The sequence below is a fragment of the Dama dama genome, chromosome 27 (genome assembly GCF_033118175.1).
Source record: "Dama dama isolate Ldn47 chromosome 27, ASM3311817v1, whole genome shotgun sequence".
NCBI classification, from domain to species: domain Eukaryota; kingdom Metazoa; phylum Chordata; class Mammalia; order Artiodactyla; family Cervidae; genus Dama; species Dama dama.
The window spans coordinates 49,261,339-49,281,017 of record NC_083707.1 but is presented as its reverse complement, the minus strand read 5'-3'; the positions used below and the strand labels follow the sequence as shown (position 1 = coordinate 49,281,017).

At 38.3% G+C, this 19,679-nt stretch overlaps 1 protein-coding gene across 2 annotated transcripts in view; it reads left to right on the top strand.

Moving 5' to 3' along the window:
* Positions 1 to 19,679, top strand: part of DYM (dymeclin) — a 372,695-nt gene that overhangs the window by 37,009 nt on the left and 316,007 nt on the right. For both annotated transcript variants that reach the window (XM_061130629.1, XM_061130628.1), the window contains exon 3: positions 14,519 to 14,571. In XM_061130629.1, the coding sequence (XP_060986612.1) occupies positions 14,519 to 14,571 (53 nt within the window). The remainder of the gene's footprint in view (positions 1 to 14,518; positions 14,572 to 19,679) is intronic.

The following is a 19,679-nucleotide window of genomic DNA, read 5'->3' as shown; positions in this document are numbered from 1 at the left end:
ACATGGACTTCCCTGGTGACTCAGGTGGTAAAGAATCTGCCTGCAATGCGGGAGACTTGGGTTTGATCCCTGGGTTGGGAAGAGCCCCTGGAGGAGGGCATGGCAACCCACTCCAGTATTCTTGCCTGGAAACTCCCCATGGACAGAGGAGCCTGGTGGGCTGCAGTCCATGGGATCACAAAGAGTCAACACAACTGAGTGACTAAGCACACATTCTTATTTTGTGACCTAAGTTACTTAGCTTCTCTGTTTCCGTCACTTGTAGGATGATGATAGTCCTATTTCCTTAAGTCAACTTTTCAGGGTTTCTAAAAGAAGTCACATGAAATAATCAAGGTGAGAAAACTTAGAATAGTATATAGGCTTATACATACTGCTTCCCTGATGGTTCAGATGCTAAAGAATCTGCCTGCAATGCAGGAGATCCAGGTTTAATCCCTGGGTTGGGAAGATCCCTTGAAGAAGAAAATGACAATTCACTCCAACCTTCTTGCCTGGAGAATTCTGTGGACAGAGGAACCTGGTGAGGTACAGACCATGGGGTCACGAAGAGTTAGACACAACTGAGCAACTAGCACTTTCACTTTATACATATTGCAAGTTGTAGCTAATTAGCAGATATATTTGCATATCAACAATGAATATGCTGAAGTCTTTTTTTTAAACAAACAAATTTATTAACATGTATATGTCACATGTACGGAAGATACCTGAGGAAACTTAGTACTTCCCCAGGATGGCCAAAGCCACCTGCTTAAATATCATCTTTAGCTAAAGACAAAAGAAAGGTTTCTTTTGGTTGAGGGAGTCAGGGAGGAAGGCCAGTTACGGGAAGTTACCAGGAAAGCTCAGGCTTCTCTGTCCATGGAATTCTCCAGGCTAGAATACTGGAATGGGTAGCCGTTCCCTTCTCCAGGGCATCTTCTCAAACCGGGGATCTTCCCAATCCAGGGATCGAACCCAAGTCTCCCTGTCATAGGTGGATTCCTTACCATTGGAGCCACCAGGGAAGCCTGAATGCACAGCAGGCAAAGGGAAATCTAATCGAAACGCCTTCTCCACTGGTAAGCATTTCTGGAAAGTCAGTCATTTTTCTTTTCCTGGTAATAGGAGACACCTTTACATAAATGAAGATTGTCTTTATAAGTGTAATTTCACCTTACAAAAAGGTAACTCTTACCTCGTTTACAGAGTTTCTCCTGTTTCTGCAGTTTCTCAATACAACCAGCTCAAAATGATCTGTATATCAAAGAGACATATTTTGAGGTGGCATATTCTGCTCCCCCAATTCCCATCTTTGAGACTGCCCCATTAAGTTCTTTTTTTTTTTTTTTTTAAGTTTTTTTAAAAAAATAATTTTTATTTTATTTTTGGCTGCACTGGATCTTCGTTGCTGTGTGTGGGTTTTCTCTGGTTGTGGGGAGCAGGGGCTACTCTCTGGTTGGCGGTGCGAAGGCTTCTCACTGCGGTGGCTTCTCTTGTTGCGGAGCGTGGGCTCTAGGGCACGCGGGCTTCCGTAGCCGTGGCACGCGGGCTCAGTAGCCGGGGCACGCAGGCTCAGTAGTTGCTGCTCCCGGGCTCAGGGCACAGGCTCAGTAGTTGTGGTGCGCGGGCTTGGATGCTCCACGGCTTGTGGGACGATTGTGGATCCGGGACCCAGCCTGGGTCTTCGGTATTGCCAGGTGGATTCTGTTATCACTGAGCCACCAGGGGAGCTCCCTATTGAGTTTTACAATCTAGAAGCTGAGTAAACCATCCCAAGTGAACCATATCTCAGTGAACCATTCCAAGTCCTGAGAATATTATCGTTGTTCAGTTAAAGGGTCATGTCTCATTTTAGGATGCCATTTTTCAAGTGAGCTTCCAAAGTTAGGCCTGTATGGTGCAATCAGATTTATTAAGTCATTTCTATAGAAACATAAGAAAAGTGAAGGTTAATGATTGAGTCAGAATGTAAGCCCAGTTTCTGAGTCCTGAGAGTAGTTGGTTAAGAAGATTTCTAGATGTTGGGCTCAAAGAATCTTTTTTCTTTTTGTTGTAAAATATAACTAACAAAATTTACCATTTTAACCATTTTTAGGTGTACATTTCACTGGCATTAAATGCATTTATATTGTGTTCAAATGATCACCATCATCTCCCTCTAGAACTTTTCAACTTTCCAAGTATATGCTGAAGTCTTTGAACATACTTTTTTTTTTTTTGGCCACGCTGAGAGGCACATGAGATCTTTGTTCCCTGACCAGGGATCATACTCAAGCTCCCAGCCTTGGAAGCACAGAGTCTTAACCCCTAGAACCACCAGGGAAGCCCTGAACATATCTTTATTTGTAGAAAGTTAAATAGTTCTTTTCCTAAGTCTCCTCATCCCATGTTGAAATACTCCCAAATTCTAAATTATTTGAGTTCAAATTACTGAAAATCTGCTAAATGTAAACAGTACTTAGTTGCAGTTTTGAGTTTTTAAAAATAAATTATTTTTCTCTGTAGTGTGAAAATTTTTTTTTAAATTTCTGATTTTATGTGGGAAACCAAATTGGTTCTGCATTTGAGAATATGATAAGATTCTTTCTTAGGTTGCACTGTTGTTCTACAACCAGTTGGTAAGTTTCTTTTCTAAGATTATATACTATTCTACCTCTCTTTCCTTTCTTTAATCTCTGAGATCCAACACTGGCCTGACAGTTTCCATTGAGACTCTTTATGTTTCTTAAAAATTCAAAGTGTGGACAGATGAAGAATGAGACACATGGGTTGATAGAAAAGAGAAAGTCAAAATAGAAAAAATATGTTGGATGGTAGAATCTGCCTGAAGGACCATAAACAATTCCTTCTGAGGCTGTATGTTGGCCCTGTGATGTAGGTCATAGGTCATCAGTTACCAGCCTAAGTATGCAGTTTCTTTTTTTTTTTTTTAATTTTTTTTTTTTATTATTATTATTATTATTTTTTTCCAGTGGGTTTTGTCATACATTGATATGAATCAGCCATGGATTTACATGTATTCCCAATCCCGATCCCCCCTCCCACCTCCCTCTCCACCCGATTCCTCTGGGTCTTCCCAGTGCACCAGGCCGGAGCACTTGTCTCGTGCATCCCACCTGGGCTGGTGATCTGTTTCACCATAGATAGTATACATGCTGTTCTTTTGAAATATCCCACCCTCACATTCTCCCACAAAGTTCAAAAGTCTGTTCCTAAGTATGCAGTTTCTGTTAACTCCAGTGGTGAGTATTTTACTGGCTGAGTGTGGCCTGTCTGACCTGTTATACCAGCTGATGGAGATTTTGTAAGTAACTCATATATATTTTTGAGTAAAGTATTAGTTGCTCAGTTGTGTCCGACTCTTTGCAACCCCACAGACTGAAGCCCACCAGGCTTGTCTGTCCATGGAATTCTCCAGGCAAGAATACGTGTGACAATTATCAGGAATAGATACTAAGTTCATTAGATGACCCATTTTATATACTTATTTTGGTTGTGGACGCTTGAGTTCTTGAACTACAGGCTTCATATGAAATTAGCTTTTCTCCCCTACCAAGAAATGTTCCTTCTTGTTTAAATTGTCACTTCTGGAAAACTGCTTGCCATCTGACAGTGGTGCTTTGTTGATGAATGAAGGGATGTATGCTGTAACACTGAGCTCTGGTCTTTTTATTTTCATATACAAACTAATGGCAGGGTCTCCCTGAGGTTGTGGTGGAGAGCAGATCTAATCATAAGGCCAGGGTTGTTTTTATTTTCTTCTGTCACCTTGTGAATTGTGGCTGATGACTCTGGACACATTTTCTGCATAAGAGGGTAATACAATTGATCATCTCTTTTTATAATGAAAAAATATCCACAGTTTTAAAACATTTTTAATTGGAGGGTAATTGCTTTACAGTGTTGTATTTCTGCCATACAACAGCGTGAATCAGCCATAAGTATACATATGTCCCTTCTCTCTTGAGCCTCCCTGCCACCCCTCTAGGTTGGTTGTCTCAGAGCTGAGTTTGCTGTATCCACTATTTTTTACTTTGTATTTGCTAAGCTTCTTCGTTTTCTGTCACAATCGAATATTTCGGTATCCTTTTCACTATACCATTCTTCATATTAAGGCCAGAGTTGTTTGCCATGTCAGAGGATTGTAATTCAGAGTTTAAATCCAGAGAAGTTGTAAACTCTGTACAGTGGTTCTTGATGTGCCCCATCTCCATGTTAGCTAATACAAAAGTTGATTGCCTGGTACAGTGAATACATGATGTTGAATAGAACTTTTTAAAAAATTACAGTGGCATGATATTTTGCCAGTTAGATGTTGCATCCTTTATGAGTTCCTCTCCATGGGCCATTTTAAAGAGGGGGAAAAAATCTGAATTTGTCATGAAGGTTCTTATGTTTGCTTACTGTCAACATGTGCTTATCTGAATATAAAAATCATTGGATTTGGTGGAAAAGATCTGGGTTTGTAATTTTGCAGATTTAGGAATATTTGTGGGTTAAGTCACAGTTATGCATTTTGGTGGGAATGGTAATTGTTTAGATCTTTCTGGAATGCAATTTGCATAATTCACCAGAACAGAAATGTCATTGATCTAGCAATTCCACTTCTAGAATTTATATTAAGAAGATGATTGGACAAGTTTAAGAAATGTATGTAGAGAGATATATGTGTAAAGACAATTGGTAGCAATGTTTATGATAATTGAAAATTGCTAACAATCTAAGTGCCAGTAAGGAGATGTGATGAATGAACAAGCAAATAAAAATGGTGCATCTGCACACTGGAACAGTATACAGGCATTAATAATGAGTGTTTATAGATATAGGGAAATCCACATATATGTTTTATATATATGTGTTTTATATATATTTTAAAATTATATATTTATATAATTCTTCTGTTTAAGTTCTTATAGCTTTATTTTTATGATTTTTAACTTGTTATTTTGAAACAATTGTAGATTCATAAGAAGTTGCAAAAAAAAAAAAAAAATAGTACAGAGAGATGTCTTGTATCCTTCCCTGTTTCCCTCAATGGTATCATCTTTTGTAACTCTAGTTCAGTACCCAAACCAGGAAATTGACATTGGTATAAGCCACAAAGATTATTGAGAGTTCAGCAATTAATGCAGTCATTTGTGTGTGCATGTAGTAGTTGTTTAATCACTAAGTGGTGTCTGACTCTTTTGCAACTCCATGGACTGTAGCCTGCCAGGCTCCTCTGTTCATGAAATTTCCCAGACAAGAATACTGGAGTGGGTTCCCATTTCCTTCTCCAGGGGATCTTCCCAACCCAGGGATGGAACCTGTGTCTCCTGCTTGGCAGGCAGATTCTTTACCACTGAGCCACCCGGGAAGCCATATAGAGCTCTGGACAACTGTTTCACAGGTTAAACACCACCACAGTCTAGATGCATCACTGTTTCATCCTGGCAAGGCTCCCTTGTGCTTTCCCTTTGTAGCCACACCCATTTTTGTTTTATTGGAGTATAATGCTTTGCAGTGTTGTGTTAGTCTCTGCTGTACACTAAGGTGAATCAGCTATATGTTTCCATATATCCCCTCCCTCGTGGACCTCCCTCTAAGCACCCCCACCCGTCCCATGGGTCACCGCAGAGTGCCGAGCTGAGCTCCTTTGCCGTACGGCAGGCTCCCACTGACTCTGCTTTACGCGTGCTGGTGTGTGTGTGTCAGTCCCAGCTGCCGGTTCATCCCGCCCTCCCTCTCCCCAGCCCTTCGTCTCATGGCCATTCTCTACCTCTGCATCTCTATTCCTGCCCTAAAAAATAGGTTCATCCATTGTTTCTACCTTCCCCATCTCTAAACCCTGGCAGCCACTAATTCAGTTTTCTGTCTCTAATTTTGTTATTTCAGGAAGGTTATTTAGAATCATACACTATGTAACGTTTTGAGATTGGCTCTTTCACTCAGCATGGTATCCTTGAGTTCTGTTCAAGTTGTTGTGTATATCATAGTTTACTCCTTTTTTTTTTTTCTGAGTAGTGTTCTGTTGTGTATATACGATAGTTTGTTTAAACAGTGACCTATTGAAGGACATCTGGATTGTTTCCAGTTTTTGGTTTTTATGAATAAATCTTCATGAACATTTGTGTCCAGGTTTTTGTACAGGTTTTTGTGTGAACATAAGTTTTTATTTCTTTGAGATAAATGCTTAAGAGTACAATTACTGGGTTATGTGGTAAATGTTTAGTTTTGTACAAAACTGCCAAAACTGTTGTCCAGAGTGGCTCTATCATTTTACATTCTCATGAGTAATGTAGGTGATATCCAGTTTCTCTAAATCCTTGCCTGCATTTGATGCTATCACTCTTGTTTATTTTAACAGCTCTGATAGGTGTATAGCATTACCTCATGGTGGTTTTAGCATAGTTCGTTTTTGCAGTAACAAATAAAAATCAATTTCCTTTTTAAAAAAGAAAAATTGCCTTGATTTAAGTTTCTTTCCTGCCACTTATTAAACATCACTTAATACTGAGAAGTTTTGCTAGGTGAATAAGGAATATTGATTTCCTTTGTAATCCACTGGGGTTGTGATTCTACTGTAGTAACATATTAATGGAAATAAAATCAAAGCAGATCATCTACCATTGTTTGACATAGCTGTTTTGATGCTATTTCAAAATGTGGAACTACTTCAAAAACTACTACGTTATGCTGTACTTCCCCTCTGCCCTGTAGAGAGAAGAAAGGTGAAGATTGGCAAATTACTTATAAGATGCATTAAGGAATAAATAAATGCAAAGTTGACCGTTTTAACACTCATGGATTTGTTTGTTGTTGAGAATGTGGAGCTGAGTGCTGTGTACTTTCCGTGTAGTGTGAATTGCACTCTTAAGCATTTATCGCAAAGAAATAAAAACTTAGGTTCACACAAAAACCTGAACTTTCTGAGTACATTATAGTGTACCCTCACAACTATCCTATCAGATGGTCGCATTCTTACCTTCATTTACATGTGAGGAAGCTGAGATGCTCAAATTAAGTATCTTGGCCAGTCGTACCAATTGGAATGAGGAAGCTGGAATTGAAATATGTGACTTTGGAGTTTTTCATTATATGGGGAGCATATGTTGTCTTCAGCAATGGGAATGGTTGGAAATCCATTGTGCCAGAATGAGTTTGTTAATTGATGATAATGGTTAAATTGAGAGGTAGCACACTTGGGGTATAAGAATTTAAAGTGACCAGCCTGTGAATCTAGTGGCTGTGGAGTCATCCATGTTATTTCCATTGCTATTTCTTCCTAGTGTTCCAATTTGGTGTATTATTTTAGTGGAATTAAACTAGAATTTTTAAAGATAATGTAATTGACTGAGTTTTGCACTAGTAACAGTTAGTGGTTTATCCAAGTTTACTGGCCCAACAGTGGGCAACACTGGTCAGTTATAGTGGTTGTTGGGTGAGCACACGGTTAGGCTTTATTGTATATACTACTAGGGGCACTATTATTATTGTTGCTGGTCACATTATCTTTTTGTCTTTTGCTAAAAATCTGAGGATGATTGAAGGCATTTAACCATCGTATACCTGAAGCACCTTGCTGGTGCTATTAAGAGTTCTGTTAGTGTATATTTTTGAGTATCTGTTTATTGGTTTCCTATTTTATGTAGGATAAAATCCAAACTCCTTAAGGTGGCATTAAAGTTCTTCTCTCTTTTGCTTTTTTTTTTTTTCACCTTTCAAGTCTTCTCTGCTACCTACTCTCCCCACTTACTTGACTTTCTCATGGTGAATGTTGGTGCACTCAGCAGAGGTGGCAGAGATGACGTTGATCATTACATAACTTAGAAGTCGTCCAGTCGTGTTACTGACACTCAGTGGGGCCTTTTGTTGTGGAAATGCTCACTGGAGCGGGTAGAGAATGAGGGGTTGGTGTTGATGACAGTTCCCTCCTGAGGGATAGTCTCTTCATGAAATCAGAGCAGAGAAGGGGATAGACTTAGGATATAGCCTAGAAATGGCTTTGGTAATGTTTAAAGAACTTCCCTGAAGTTGTGAAAATCTTGATAACCACTCCCTTGCTGAATTATCTTCAGGAAAGCCAGTAGAGGTTCTTAAAACTGGAAAAAGCCCTAGACCAGTTTCAAATATTCCCATGTGCGTGACAGATTCTCGAGCATTGCTCTTCAGTCCCATCAGTCCTGTTGTCCACTGGGATGTCACCTGTAAAACTGAGATTCCTGTTCTGTGAATCCCTCTGGTTTTGTCGCTGCTGGAGTGATAGCACTCTGAAAAGGAGGAGCCTGATCTGCTCTCACATACAGGGATTGCTTCGGACAGAGCCACACCTGATCCTTGGATCAATAGGATTGTTTATCTAGAGTTTAGTTCCCTTAGCAAATGTTTGCTTGAGATGACTAGTTTTCAGTATTTATTCCTAATCTCCCATTAATGACGTTTTTCAGATTGACCTGGTTGTGGAGTTAATGTATACAGGAAGTTTGAAGACCTCTGTGTGATGTTAACTTACTTAATCTGTATTGGTGTGAATATTTGCTGCTGCTTTGCCCCCCTGTTGTATGCTTCCAGTGTCCCAGAAGCATGGTTGCTTTCAGAAACAGTATTCAGTTTCTGACTGTAATTGTCCTGAAAACATTGGCATATTTTGCAGTGAGTTTTACTTTTATTTACTGCAAATGATGATTTGTTAGTTGCCTGCTGCCAGAACATCTGAGCTCATTTGTTTAACTCAACGGTACTGTGTATAGATGCCTGTAACACGCGGCAGCAGTTACCAACCACCCCAGTTGCTTACCACCCCTTTTTAGCTCTAAATCAAGCGAATGGGAAAGAAGATTATTCTTAAAATGTTCCAAGAAGTTTAGAAAATTGGAGGATGGGAGGAAAGGAATTCTATTGTAACAGTGTGTTGCTTTTGGCAAGGGTGTCCCTGGCTGATTTCCTTTGTAGAAGTAACACTTCAGAGTGCAGAAAATGCAACGAACAGAGCTCTGTAAATCCTTCATTTCATAGGTAACTGTCATGTGTTTTTCTTCTGGCTGAGCCACTGTATCAGGCATGGTGCGGGAAGGCATGGGTGAATGAGACACTTTCCCTCTTAAGGAGCTTTTAGTCTGGACATTGAAGACACTCTGACCTGTGGTGGTGATTTTTGAGGAGGTGTGGTGGCTGGGTATAAGCTGTGTTGGATTGTGGCCATCTGTAGGGGACCCAGGCCCTAGGGGCCTAATCACAGAATGGCAATGCTGGCCAGCTTACCACCAGACAGAGCTTTCCAACAAATGGGATAGTTCTTGAGTGACCAAGAAACCAGCCTGCTTCAAAAAGATAACATTATTTTACATTTGGAAACAAATCTGGTTTTGAATTGTGCTGGAGAAGACTCTTGAGGATCTCTACCACTGCAAGGAGACCAAACCCAGTCAATCCTAAAGGAAATCAACCCTGAATAGACTTTGGAAGGACTGATGCTGAAGCTGAAGCTCCAATACTTTGGCCACCTGGTGGGAACAGCCAACGCATCAGAAAAGACCCTGATGGTGGGAAAGACTGAAGGCAGGAGGAGAAAAGAAAACAGGATGAGATTATTGAATGGCATCACCAACTCAGTGGACATGAGTTTGAGCAAATCTGGGAGATAGTGAAGGACAGGGAAGCCTGGCATGCTGCAGTCGTAAAGTCATAAAGTCGTAAAGATCAGACCTGAATTAAGTGTCTGAACAACAAAAAAAGGTGTCTTTAAAAATATTTTAATAAAAAATTAAACTTGGGGATGGACATTGCCTTGAAATCTAGAGAATGTGAAGTGTTTCCTGAGGGATGGGGAAGGAATTTTGTCCTCTTTAGTGTCTGACAAAAGACTTTCATTGATTCGGTGCATTTTTATTAAGTGCCTGATTTGTACCAGGCTGGGAATGAGCCAGGACAACGCCCCCCCCCCCCCCCCCCCCCCCCCCCGCCATCTAGCTGGTTACATAAATAGATAACTGGTTTGTCTTGCTACAGGGTGCTCAGTTTCATGATTGAGTGCTTTTGGGATAGAAACCAGGCTTCTTACCAGGGCTTAGATGATCAGAGGTGGTTTCCTAGAGGAAATGATGTCCAAACCATCCTTACTTACATGGAATTAATGTTGGAATTAATTCTTCTTACAGGCTAATACTGTATTCAGAAGAAACCAGAACCTTGTTTTGGTTTTTGTTTTGGGAACGCTCAATACCTTTCTGTTGAGAGTGAGTTGAGAAACTGAACCCTGTACTCCAGCCATCTGGTATATTTCTCCAGACTTGTAGTTAGTTTACTGTTCTCCAATGTTGACTAACCTTTGCTTCCCAGAATCTGCCAGGCTGTCTGTGACTGCCATGCCTTTGCATACACATTCCTTGTGTCTTGAAAGCCTTCCCTTTTTGTCTGCCCAGCTGTCTTCTCTTCCTCCTTTGGGATGGTTACTTCTTCCGGGATGCCTTTCTTGACTGCTCATAGGGTGGGTTGGGTGCACCTTGCATAAGCTCATGCATAGGGCTGGGTTTGATCTCTGTACTTCCCCTGCACCAGAGAGTCTGCTTCTTCACTCCAGTGTGTAGCCTGGAGGCAGAGACAGCATCTTTCACAGAACCCGGCATATCCTGGGCACCTAGACAGTGTTTGTTGAACAAGTAAATTCTGAAGCTTTTGAAGGTTGTAGCCATATGTGTATAATTGAAGCTCTTGGTTCCAGCTGGTTTTAAGAAAGTGTTATTGACTGAAGAAAGCAGAAGTACCGGTGAAACAGATTTTATACATGTGGTCTAGTTATTAACCTTGTAAAACTGTTTATGATCTTTTGCATTTTATACCTCTTTACTTTTATTTTTTGCCCAAGTAACCCATAAACTGAGTAATTCATAGCTCCTACTTCTTGCCAACTACTAAGGTATATTATTAAATCTGACCACAGTGATTTATTAATTAGAAGTCTTTTGGTTATTAGCAAAAATCGATTTGATTTAGCGTATGTCAGTAAAAGGAAGGGGCTTATGTGATGAAGAGACAGGGATGTCTCATAGAATCCCAGAAACACAGCTAGGCTTCAGAAAGAACTGGTCCCAAGAATTAGAAGGCCAGTGAGAATCCTGAGTGTCCTTTTTGTTTATCTCTGCCACTCCGTGGATAGAGGTTGGCTTCCTGTAACCCTCAGCTTGGCAGCCCATTTCCAGCCATGTGGATAACCTGTCTCTCCATCTCAATTCCATATTCCCTAAGACCCTGGCATGGCTTAGACTCTGAGCCAGTCAGCTCTGGCCAGGGCGTGGGGTCAGGCTGGGCAAGCCTGTCTGCCTCCACTCAGCCCTGAGGAGTAAGTAGGTGGGACGTGGAAGAAAGGGAAGGGAGGGCAGCAGACATAATATGTGCTGGGCAGACACTCCAGAAGTACCTGATGCAGAGATAAAGACCTGGGACATATGAACAGTTGACTCTACAATCATTTCTAGGTAATTTTGGCTAAAATTTTTTCAATCTTAGAAGGAACTTTAAAGATTTACTTTGAAAAAATATTTATCTTTGAATGTGAATATAATTTGAGATTCTTAAGGTAATAGCATATTCACTGAAGTAGTTAGTTCTAGCTCTGTGTGTATGTACAGTACTTTTTATGCATGATACTGGCTTCAGTTGCTAGGAGACAAGTTCCAGCGTAGCTTTAATAGATATAAAAGGTTAGACTGGCATGTATGTGAAGTTTTCTAGTAGCCACATTAAAAATGTAAAATGAAACAGGTGAGATTAATTTTGAAAGTATGTTTTATTTGGCTCAACATCTCCCCAAAGTTACAATTTCATGAACATAAGGACTAATAATTAAGTATTTTGTTTTTTTAAAAATCTTTGAAATCCGTTATGTATTTTGTATTTCAATGCATCTCGGTTTGGACGGGTCACATTTCAAGTGGTCAGTCACTACGTGTAGCTAGTGGTTACCATATTGGACAGCATAGTTCTAGAAACAGTTAAAGTAATCTATTTTCTTTCATAGTTGCTCTAAAATTTTCTTGTCAAAGGCGTCAGTACTTATATATTGTTCTTTTCAAAATATGCTTCAGCAGCAACAGCAGAGCACCATGGGAGGTAGAGATTTTTTAGCTTGCCCTGAAAGAGTTGCCCATGTAGAGGGTTCGCCGTGTGCCATGTGTATTGGCAGAAAAGAACAACATTTTCAAACCAGTCACCTGGCTGTAAAGGCTGGTTCTTGTTCTTCCTAGACTACTGATTCCTGGGATGTTACTTAAACTCCTTGGAAGCCTCTGTTTGCTTATCTATTAAAATAGGGTTTGTAACTGTCCTGCTCAATAGAAGAGGTTTTCATGTGCTAATAAATTTGAAAGGGCTTTGAAAAACTTTAAAGTTTTTATGTTACACAAATGGAAAGCATTATTTTTATTTATTAACAGGGAAAAAAGTACTGCATTTTGGCATCAGAGTGGCTATCATTGAGGTTTTACTTTATGCCAGGCACTGTTTTAAGTGCTGTATTGCATAATTTAATAATAACAACACTTTTTGAAGCACTTTTTAAAAAAATAATTTCTGTTTTATGTGTGACAAAGCTAAAAGTTAAATGATCCCAAGGTTACACAGCTAGTAAGTAGTTGAACTGGAATGCACTTTTTAAAAATTGTGGCAGAATACATACAACAAAAAATTTATCATTTTTACCATTTCTAAGTGTTCACTTCTGTGATAAAAGTACATTCACATTGTTGTTTAATTATCTCCACTATCCATCTTGGGAACTTTTCATCTTCCCCAACTGAAACTCCATAGTCACCACATACTAGCTTGCCATCTCCCTGGTCCCCACCTCACTGTTTCCAAACACGCCAACAGCAACCACCTGTCTACTTTGTCTCTATGGGCTGGCTACTCTAGGAACCTTATATGTGTGGAGTCATAGAATATTTGTCTTTTTGTGACTGGCTTATTTCACTTACCATAACGTCTTCAGGGTACATCCATGTTGTAGCATGTATCAGAATTTTCCTCTTTAAGGCCAAATAGTATTCCATTATATGCATGTGCCATATTTTGTGCCGTCCTTCACCCATCGGTCAGCACTTTGTTGCTTCTGCCTTTTGGCTGTTGTAGATAGTGCTGCTGAGTGTCTCAGTGTGCAGCTGTCTCTCCGACTCTGTGCTTTTAATCCTTTTGGGTGTATGTGTACCCAGAAACGGAACTGCTGGATCGTATGGTAGTTCTGTTTTTGATTGTTTGAAAAGTTGGCATACTGGTTTTCACAACACTTGCTCCATTTTGCATAACCATCAGCAGTACCCAAGGGTCCCAGCTTCTCTACATACCCTCCAACACTTTTTTTCATTTCCTTTTCTTTTCCTTCTCTTTTAAAAAAATAACTCCGTCTTAATGGATGTGAAGTAGTATTCATTGTGGTTTTGGTTCACATTTCTCTAAATGACTAGTGATATTGAACATCTCTTTTCTTACACCTGTTGGCTATTTTTATGTCTTTGGAGACATAAAGTCTCCAAAATCTGAATCCTTTGCAGATATTTAAATTGCTTTTTTGTTGTTGTTGAGTCAGAGTTTTTTTAAAAATGTATTTTGGATATTAATGCCTTATCAGCTATATGATTTGCAAATATTTTCTCTCATTTGGTTGGGTTGACTTTTTACTCTGTTGATAGTATCCCTTGATATGCAAAAGTTTTAAATTTTGATGTAGTCCATTTGTTTTCTTTTGATGCCTGTGTTTTTGGTGTCATATGTAAGAAACCACTGCTGAATCCACTGTCATGAAGCTTCCCTACTTTTTAAATCTAAGAGGTTTATGTCTGTCTCTGTCTATGCCTCCTGCCTCTGTGTCAGTTTGCATCTACCTCAGTTTTTCTATATATTTATAAATTATTGGAGTTTATATATATGTGTTTTGTCTCTTTGTTTCTTTTTCAGTGTTGTTGAATTGTTTGAAAGTATTATAAAAAAAATAATGGCATTTATCGAAAGAAGTTTAATCCTATGATAAGTACTTCCCTTGGAGCTGGGCACATGAGTCTCCTGCCTTGTGCTCTGCATTTGGAAATACCTTTCTTGAATTTTTCTATAAGTCCCCCAGTCCTGCCTCTCCTCTCTGCTTCAGTACCTAAAAGGCAACGCGCCCCAATTGCTTTTTTTTAGGAGTCTCATGTTGAGAATTGTAGTAAATTTTCTAATCACATTGAGAATAGAAGCTTTATTTTGCTTATTGTTTACCACTGTACACTGCATTTTCCTTCTGAGTTGTTTTTCTTATGTTTATTTTTATATAGTCCTTTAACTGGTTAGTATGAATATGATTGAAAGTGAAAGCCGCTCAGTCATGTCCATGGAATGGACTCTTTGCGACCCCATGGACTATACAATCCATGGAATTCTCCAGGCCAGAGTACTGGAGTGGGTAGTAGCCTTTCTCTTCTCCAGGGTATCCTCCCAATCCAGGAATTGAACTGGGGTCTCCTGCATTGCAGGCGGATTATGATTAGTGTTATAGTTATTAATTACCTTTCTTCTCTTTCTCCAGTACTGAGTTGAAGCTCCTAGAGGAGGCAACCATTTCAGTCTGCAGGTCTTTAGGTAAGGAGGAAAAATGAGTGTGTGTATGTGTGTGTGTGTGTGTGTAATGTGAGGCAGTTATTTTACAATTTCTGTTAATAAATTTTGTTACTGCAATATGAATTGAATTAATGAAGTGATATATTTTTGATGATGATAATTATAATAGTACTAATTATTCTTGGTGCTCATTGATGCCACTAGAGAGTACCATTCAGTTAACAGCAGTGAGACACATGGTTGCTTAATTTGCAGTCATGGTAATGGACTCTGCTAAGACATAGAGCTTATTCTTTTTGCTAATTTTGAAATACTGAGAATAGCCCCAAATATTGTTTGTTTTGTAGTTGCATGTATAGTTCCTAGAGAATATAGGATCATTCATCCTTTGCCAGTTGCAAAAGATGCTGTTGTTGGTTATGTTAACTAGAATAATTATTATTCATTAATAGGAAAATATATTCAGAAGCTTCTCAAGTTAGTAATAACAACCTTGTGTTAATGGTAAAGTGCCTGAGCTCTCGAATTATTTTATGGTCTTAATTATAACTCTGCTACTTAATTATTAGCTGAGCTTTAATTTCTTAATCTAAATTGCAGAATTTTCATGAGGAAAAGTCAGATAACATGAAATATCCAGTACAGTGCCTAGGATTTGTCATTGTTCATTATTTCTGTCAATAAATGTTACCTTTTTTGGACCTCACTTCTCAAATACTTTACTTTCAAATTGGTAACAGTTGGAAAGAAATGTATGCCTTAAAAAATGTGGATAATTATATTTCACTGTTGCTTTGAAAATTAGAGATAATATGTCTGTTAAACAAGTGGTGTACTAGAGCTTAATGAGTGATGACAAGCTTGTTTTTAAATCAAGCTTATGGATATGCTCCATGTAAGCTAACTCCCATTTAACTTACTCTGCCAAAAACAGCCTTTGATGAAATATTTTTGCTTTTAAAAACAAATTATGTTGGTAATGATAGAGGTGTTATTATAATAGTTGCCTTGAATTTTTTCTTCAGTTATAACCATAGATTTTGAGAATTTTGTACTAAATAGAGCTGACTTTCAAAAACCTGTGTGACAGTTTGCTGAGAATTAATTTTGTGTAACAGTGATATCAATGCAGTTATTATGATATAGTTTTTAAGTGACCTTGGGGTTTTTACAAAAATAGCATTTTTAAATTGGGAATAATACTTATTAATACAATTTGGAAAGCGTACTAAAATGTAAAAAAGGCAGTGTTTGCTCATATTCCACAACCCTCACAAAGCTGTTGTTAATATTTTGCCTTCTGTTATCTCTTCTTTGAATACACATTTACATAATATTAAATACACACATACAATTATTTTAATCTGTGTTTTTCACTTGGTATTGTATATTTAAGTATGTCATTCTATATTTAAAACCACTTTGGAGAATAGCAAAAAAAAAAAAATCACTGCTAATCTTTTGTGATAAGATCAAAATCTTAGCAGAGTATTCTGTGTATATTGATTTATATGCACAGTTTTATGTAAGTGGTATTATTTATATGTTATTTTCAATTAGCAGTACTCAGGAGCTTCTTTTTATGTCAATAGATACAAATGCATATAGATTTTAAGGGTTTTGTGGGTATATGACAATTCTGTTTTATTTTTTGGTCTGAAAATGTTTTCATTTTCCCTTTACTTTTGGAAGATAGGTGTGCTGGGTGTAGAATTCTAGGTTGGTGATAATTCTTTCCATACTTTAAGGACACCATTCTGTTATTTTTCTGGTTGTTCTCATTTTGTTGAGATTAAAGCTGTCAGTGTTAGTGGTGTTCTTTTGGAAAAAAAAAATGGAGGTTTTTTCCTTCTGGATACTTTAGCGTTTTTCTTTTTTAATCCTTTGGTTTTCAGCATCTTAGAATATGCTCAGAAGTATTTTTCCTTCCTTCCTTCTTTCCTTCCTACCTTTTTCCTTCCTCCCCTTTCCTCCCTCCCTCCCTGTTAGATCTGTGGTTTGATGTCTTTCATCAGTTTTGGAAAATTCTCAGCCATTGTTGATTTATATTAATACATTGTTTCTGTCCTATTCTGTCTTTTTCTCTCCTTCAAGGGCCTCTGTTATACTTGTTAACATTTTCACTATGTTCCATATGTTTGTTAGGCTCTTTTTTTGTGTGTGTTTTTACTTTTTTTTTCTCTCTGACCTTCCATAGGATATTTTCTATTAATCTGTCCTTAGTTTATTAATCTTTTTTTCTGTTAAACCCATCTATTGAGATTTCTAAAATGAAAGTTAAATTTTAGAATGGTGTTAGATTTATAGAAAAGTTGCAAAACCATGTAGAGAGTTCCCATATAACCCTCATCAGTTTCCTCTATTGTCAACATCTTATATTTATATGGTATATTTGTCCCAACTAAAGAGTTAACTTCGGTGCATTACTATTATCTAAATTTATTTAGATTTCACTAGTTTTCCCACATGTCCTTTTTCTTTTTCAAGATGCTACATTGCATTTAGTCATCAAGTCGCCTTAACCTCCTTTGGTCTCAGATTTTGCTCATTTTTAATGACTTTTAAGAGTTTTGAGAATTGCTGGTAGAGTATTTCCAGAATGTCCCTCAATTTGTTTGATGTTATTCTCATGGCTAGATGGGAATCACGGGTTTGTAGGCATCACAGAGGTGATGTGCTGATCTCAACACATCATATCAACGGTACATGCATGAGTTTCACTGATGATGTTGACCTTGATTATGTGACCAGTGTTGTGTTTGTCCATTTTCTCCACTGTAAAGTTGTGTCCTCTGTTCTCTGTTGCCTTCATTTTGAAGCACAGTTTTTCTAGATACAGAGTTCTTGGTTGGCATTTATTTTCTCTCATCCGTTTGACTAGGTTATTTCATTGCCTTTCGGTCTCTTTTCAGATGGAAAGTCTGCTGTTTAATTGTATTGTTGTTCTCTTGTAAATAAGTCATTTTTTTTGTTAACTGCTGTCAAGATTTTGTCTTTTACAAAATTTTGAAATTCTTTATTCTATTTAGGGTTTTACTTAGATACATAGATTAATGTTTTCATCAATTTGGGGATGTTTGTGGCCATTATTTTTGTTGGGCTTTTTGTATTCATCTTTATTATTTATCCCCTAAATCTACACATGAGGCGCTCTGGGTCCAAGACAAATTTCTTTACCTCATAGTGAATTTTAAGTGCATTCCTATCCGCTTCCCCTTAGTTCTTATCTATTAGGTTAGTACTGTGAGAGCCAAGTCGGTTGTTTTATGTGAGGAGGTGAAGGTTGCCCTATGTTCACCTTGTTTAGTTCTTACCAGTTGTTTTTTTGGGACTTGTTATCTTTGAATCTGTATAGCAAACTATCAGGTGAGATGATTAGCATTGAGTGTTCTGGTTGGAGTAGACAAAAGTACTTTAGCAGTTAGGCCTGCTAATAATAACAAATAAAACTTTCGTTCAGTTCTATAGAATTTGTATTTTGTTAAAGGGTTTCCTTTTCTTTTGGGGTGGAAAAGGACTGTCCTTATTCAGCGTTTTTCATGAGCATTGATTTTTGTGTATTTCTTCATGGGGGTTTTATTTTTAATTCCTTATTTAAAAAAAAAAAATTTCACACCCATACAAAGGCAGACAGAGAATAATATAATGACCTCCCATATGTTCATCTCCCAGTTCCAGTCATTTTCAACTCATGGCCAATCTTGTTTCATCTGTTGTTGTTCAGTTGCCTGGTCATGTCCGACTCTTTGCAACCCATGGACTCTTGCATGCCAGGCCTCCCTGTCCCTCACCATTTCCTGGAGTTTGCCCAAGTTTGTGTTCATTGCATCAGTGATGCCATCCAACCATCTCATCCTCTGACGCCCTCTTCCCCTTCTGCCCTTGATCTTTCCCAGCATCAGGGACTTTTGCAGTGAGTCATCTATTCATATCAGATAACTGAAATACTGGAGCTTCAGCATCATTCCTTCCAGTGAATATTCAGGGTTGATCTCCCTTAAGATTGACTCGTTTGATCTCCTTGCTGTCCAGAGGGCTTTCATGAGTCTTCTCCAGCACCACACTTCGAAGGCATCATCTGTATCTCTCACTTATTTATTGACATATAAATGTGTAGAAAAGTGCACAAATAAAAAGTGTATATGAATCCAGAAACATATCCTGACATAATTAATTTGGCACAAACCTCAAGCATTATATTTTTCATCCATAGATATTGTGGTATGTATCTCATAGTAATGATTTTTTAAAGGGAAAAATATCATTATCTACTAAAAACAAATTTTTAATATCGTAAAACATCTCCTGACTGTTCAAATTTCTGTTTGTCTCAGTTTGTTTCAATCAGGAGCCAAATAAAGTGCACATGTTATTATTAGTTAATATGTCTTTACAATTCTTTTTCATAGCTAATTCCTCCTGAATTTGTCTCCCCCCCCCCCCCAATTTTTTTCTTATTGAAGAAAGTGGATAGTAGAATTTTCCACAGTGAGATTTTGTTGATTGCATCTTCATAGATGTTAACTTGTCTCTGTCCTCTATGTTTTCAGTATATTGGTTATTGGACCTTGGGGATCCATTGGGTATTCCCAATGGGAATAGGTATTTTAGTGAGATTATTATCATTATCTGAGTATTTCCTAGACTTTGCTTGAACTCCTGTGGACACAGAGAATTCCTTTTTTCACACAGTCATTTTAGTTAACAGATTCAAGCTCTAGAGTCAAATTAGTTTTCTATTAAGTATTATCATTATCTGAATTTTACAGGTGAAGAAACTGAGGTACAGAGAGGTTAAAGAAGTTGACAGGTGTCACACAGCTAGTCAAGAGGTGGAGTTGAGCTTTGAACCTAGTCACTTTCTGTAGTCTGGTTCCACATGCTTTTCTGCCTTCCTGTCAGATATCCCCTGTTCTTACTCTGGCTCCTGAAGCTCCAGAGCACAGGCTTTAGGGGTGTGGGCTTCAGTAGTTGCAGCACGCTGTCTCAGGAGCTGCAGTGTGCAGGCTGAATTGCTCTGAGGCATGTGGAATCTTCCAGGACTTTTAAGCTAAACCCAAAGCTTAAAAGTAGGAAATTTTTGATTCAGTGTGAAACTCTAGCGATAGCTAATCACATGCCTATTGTGG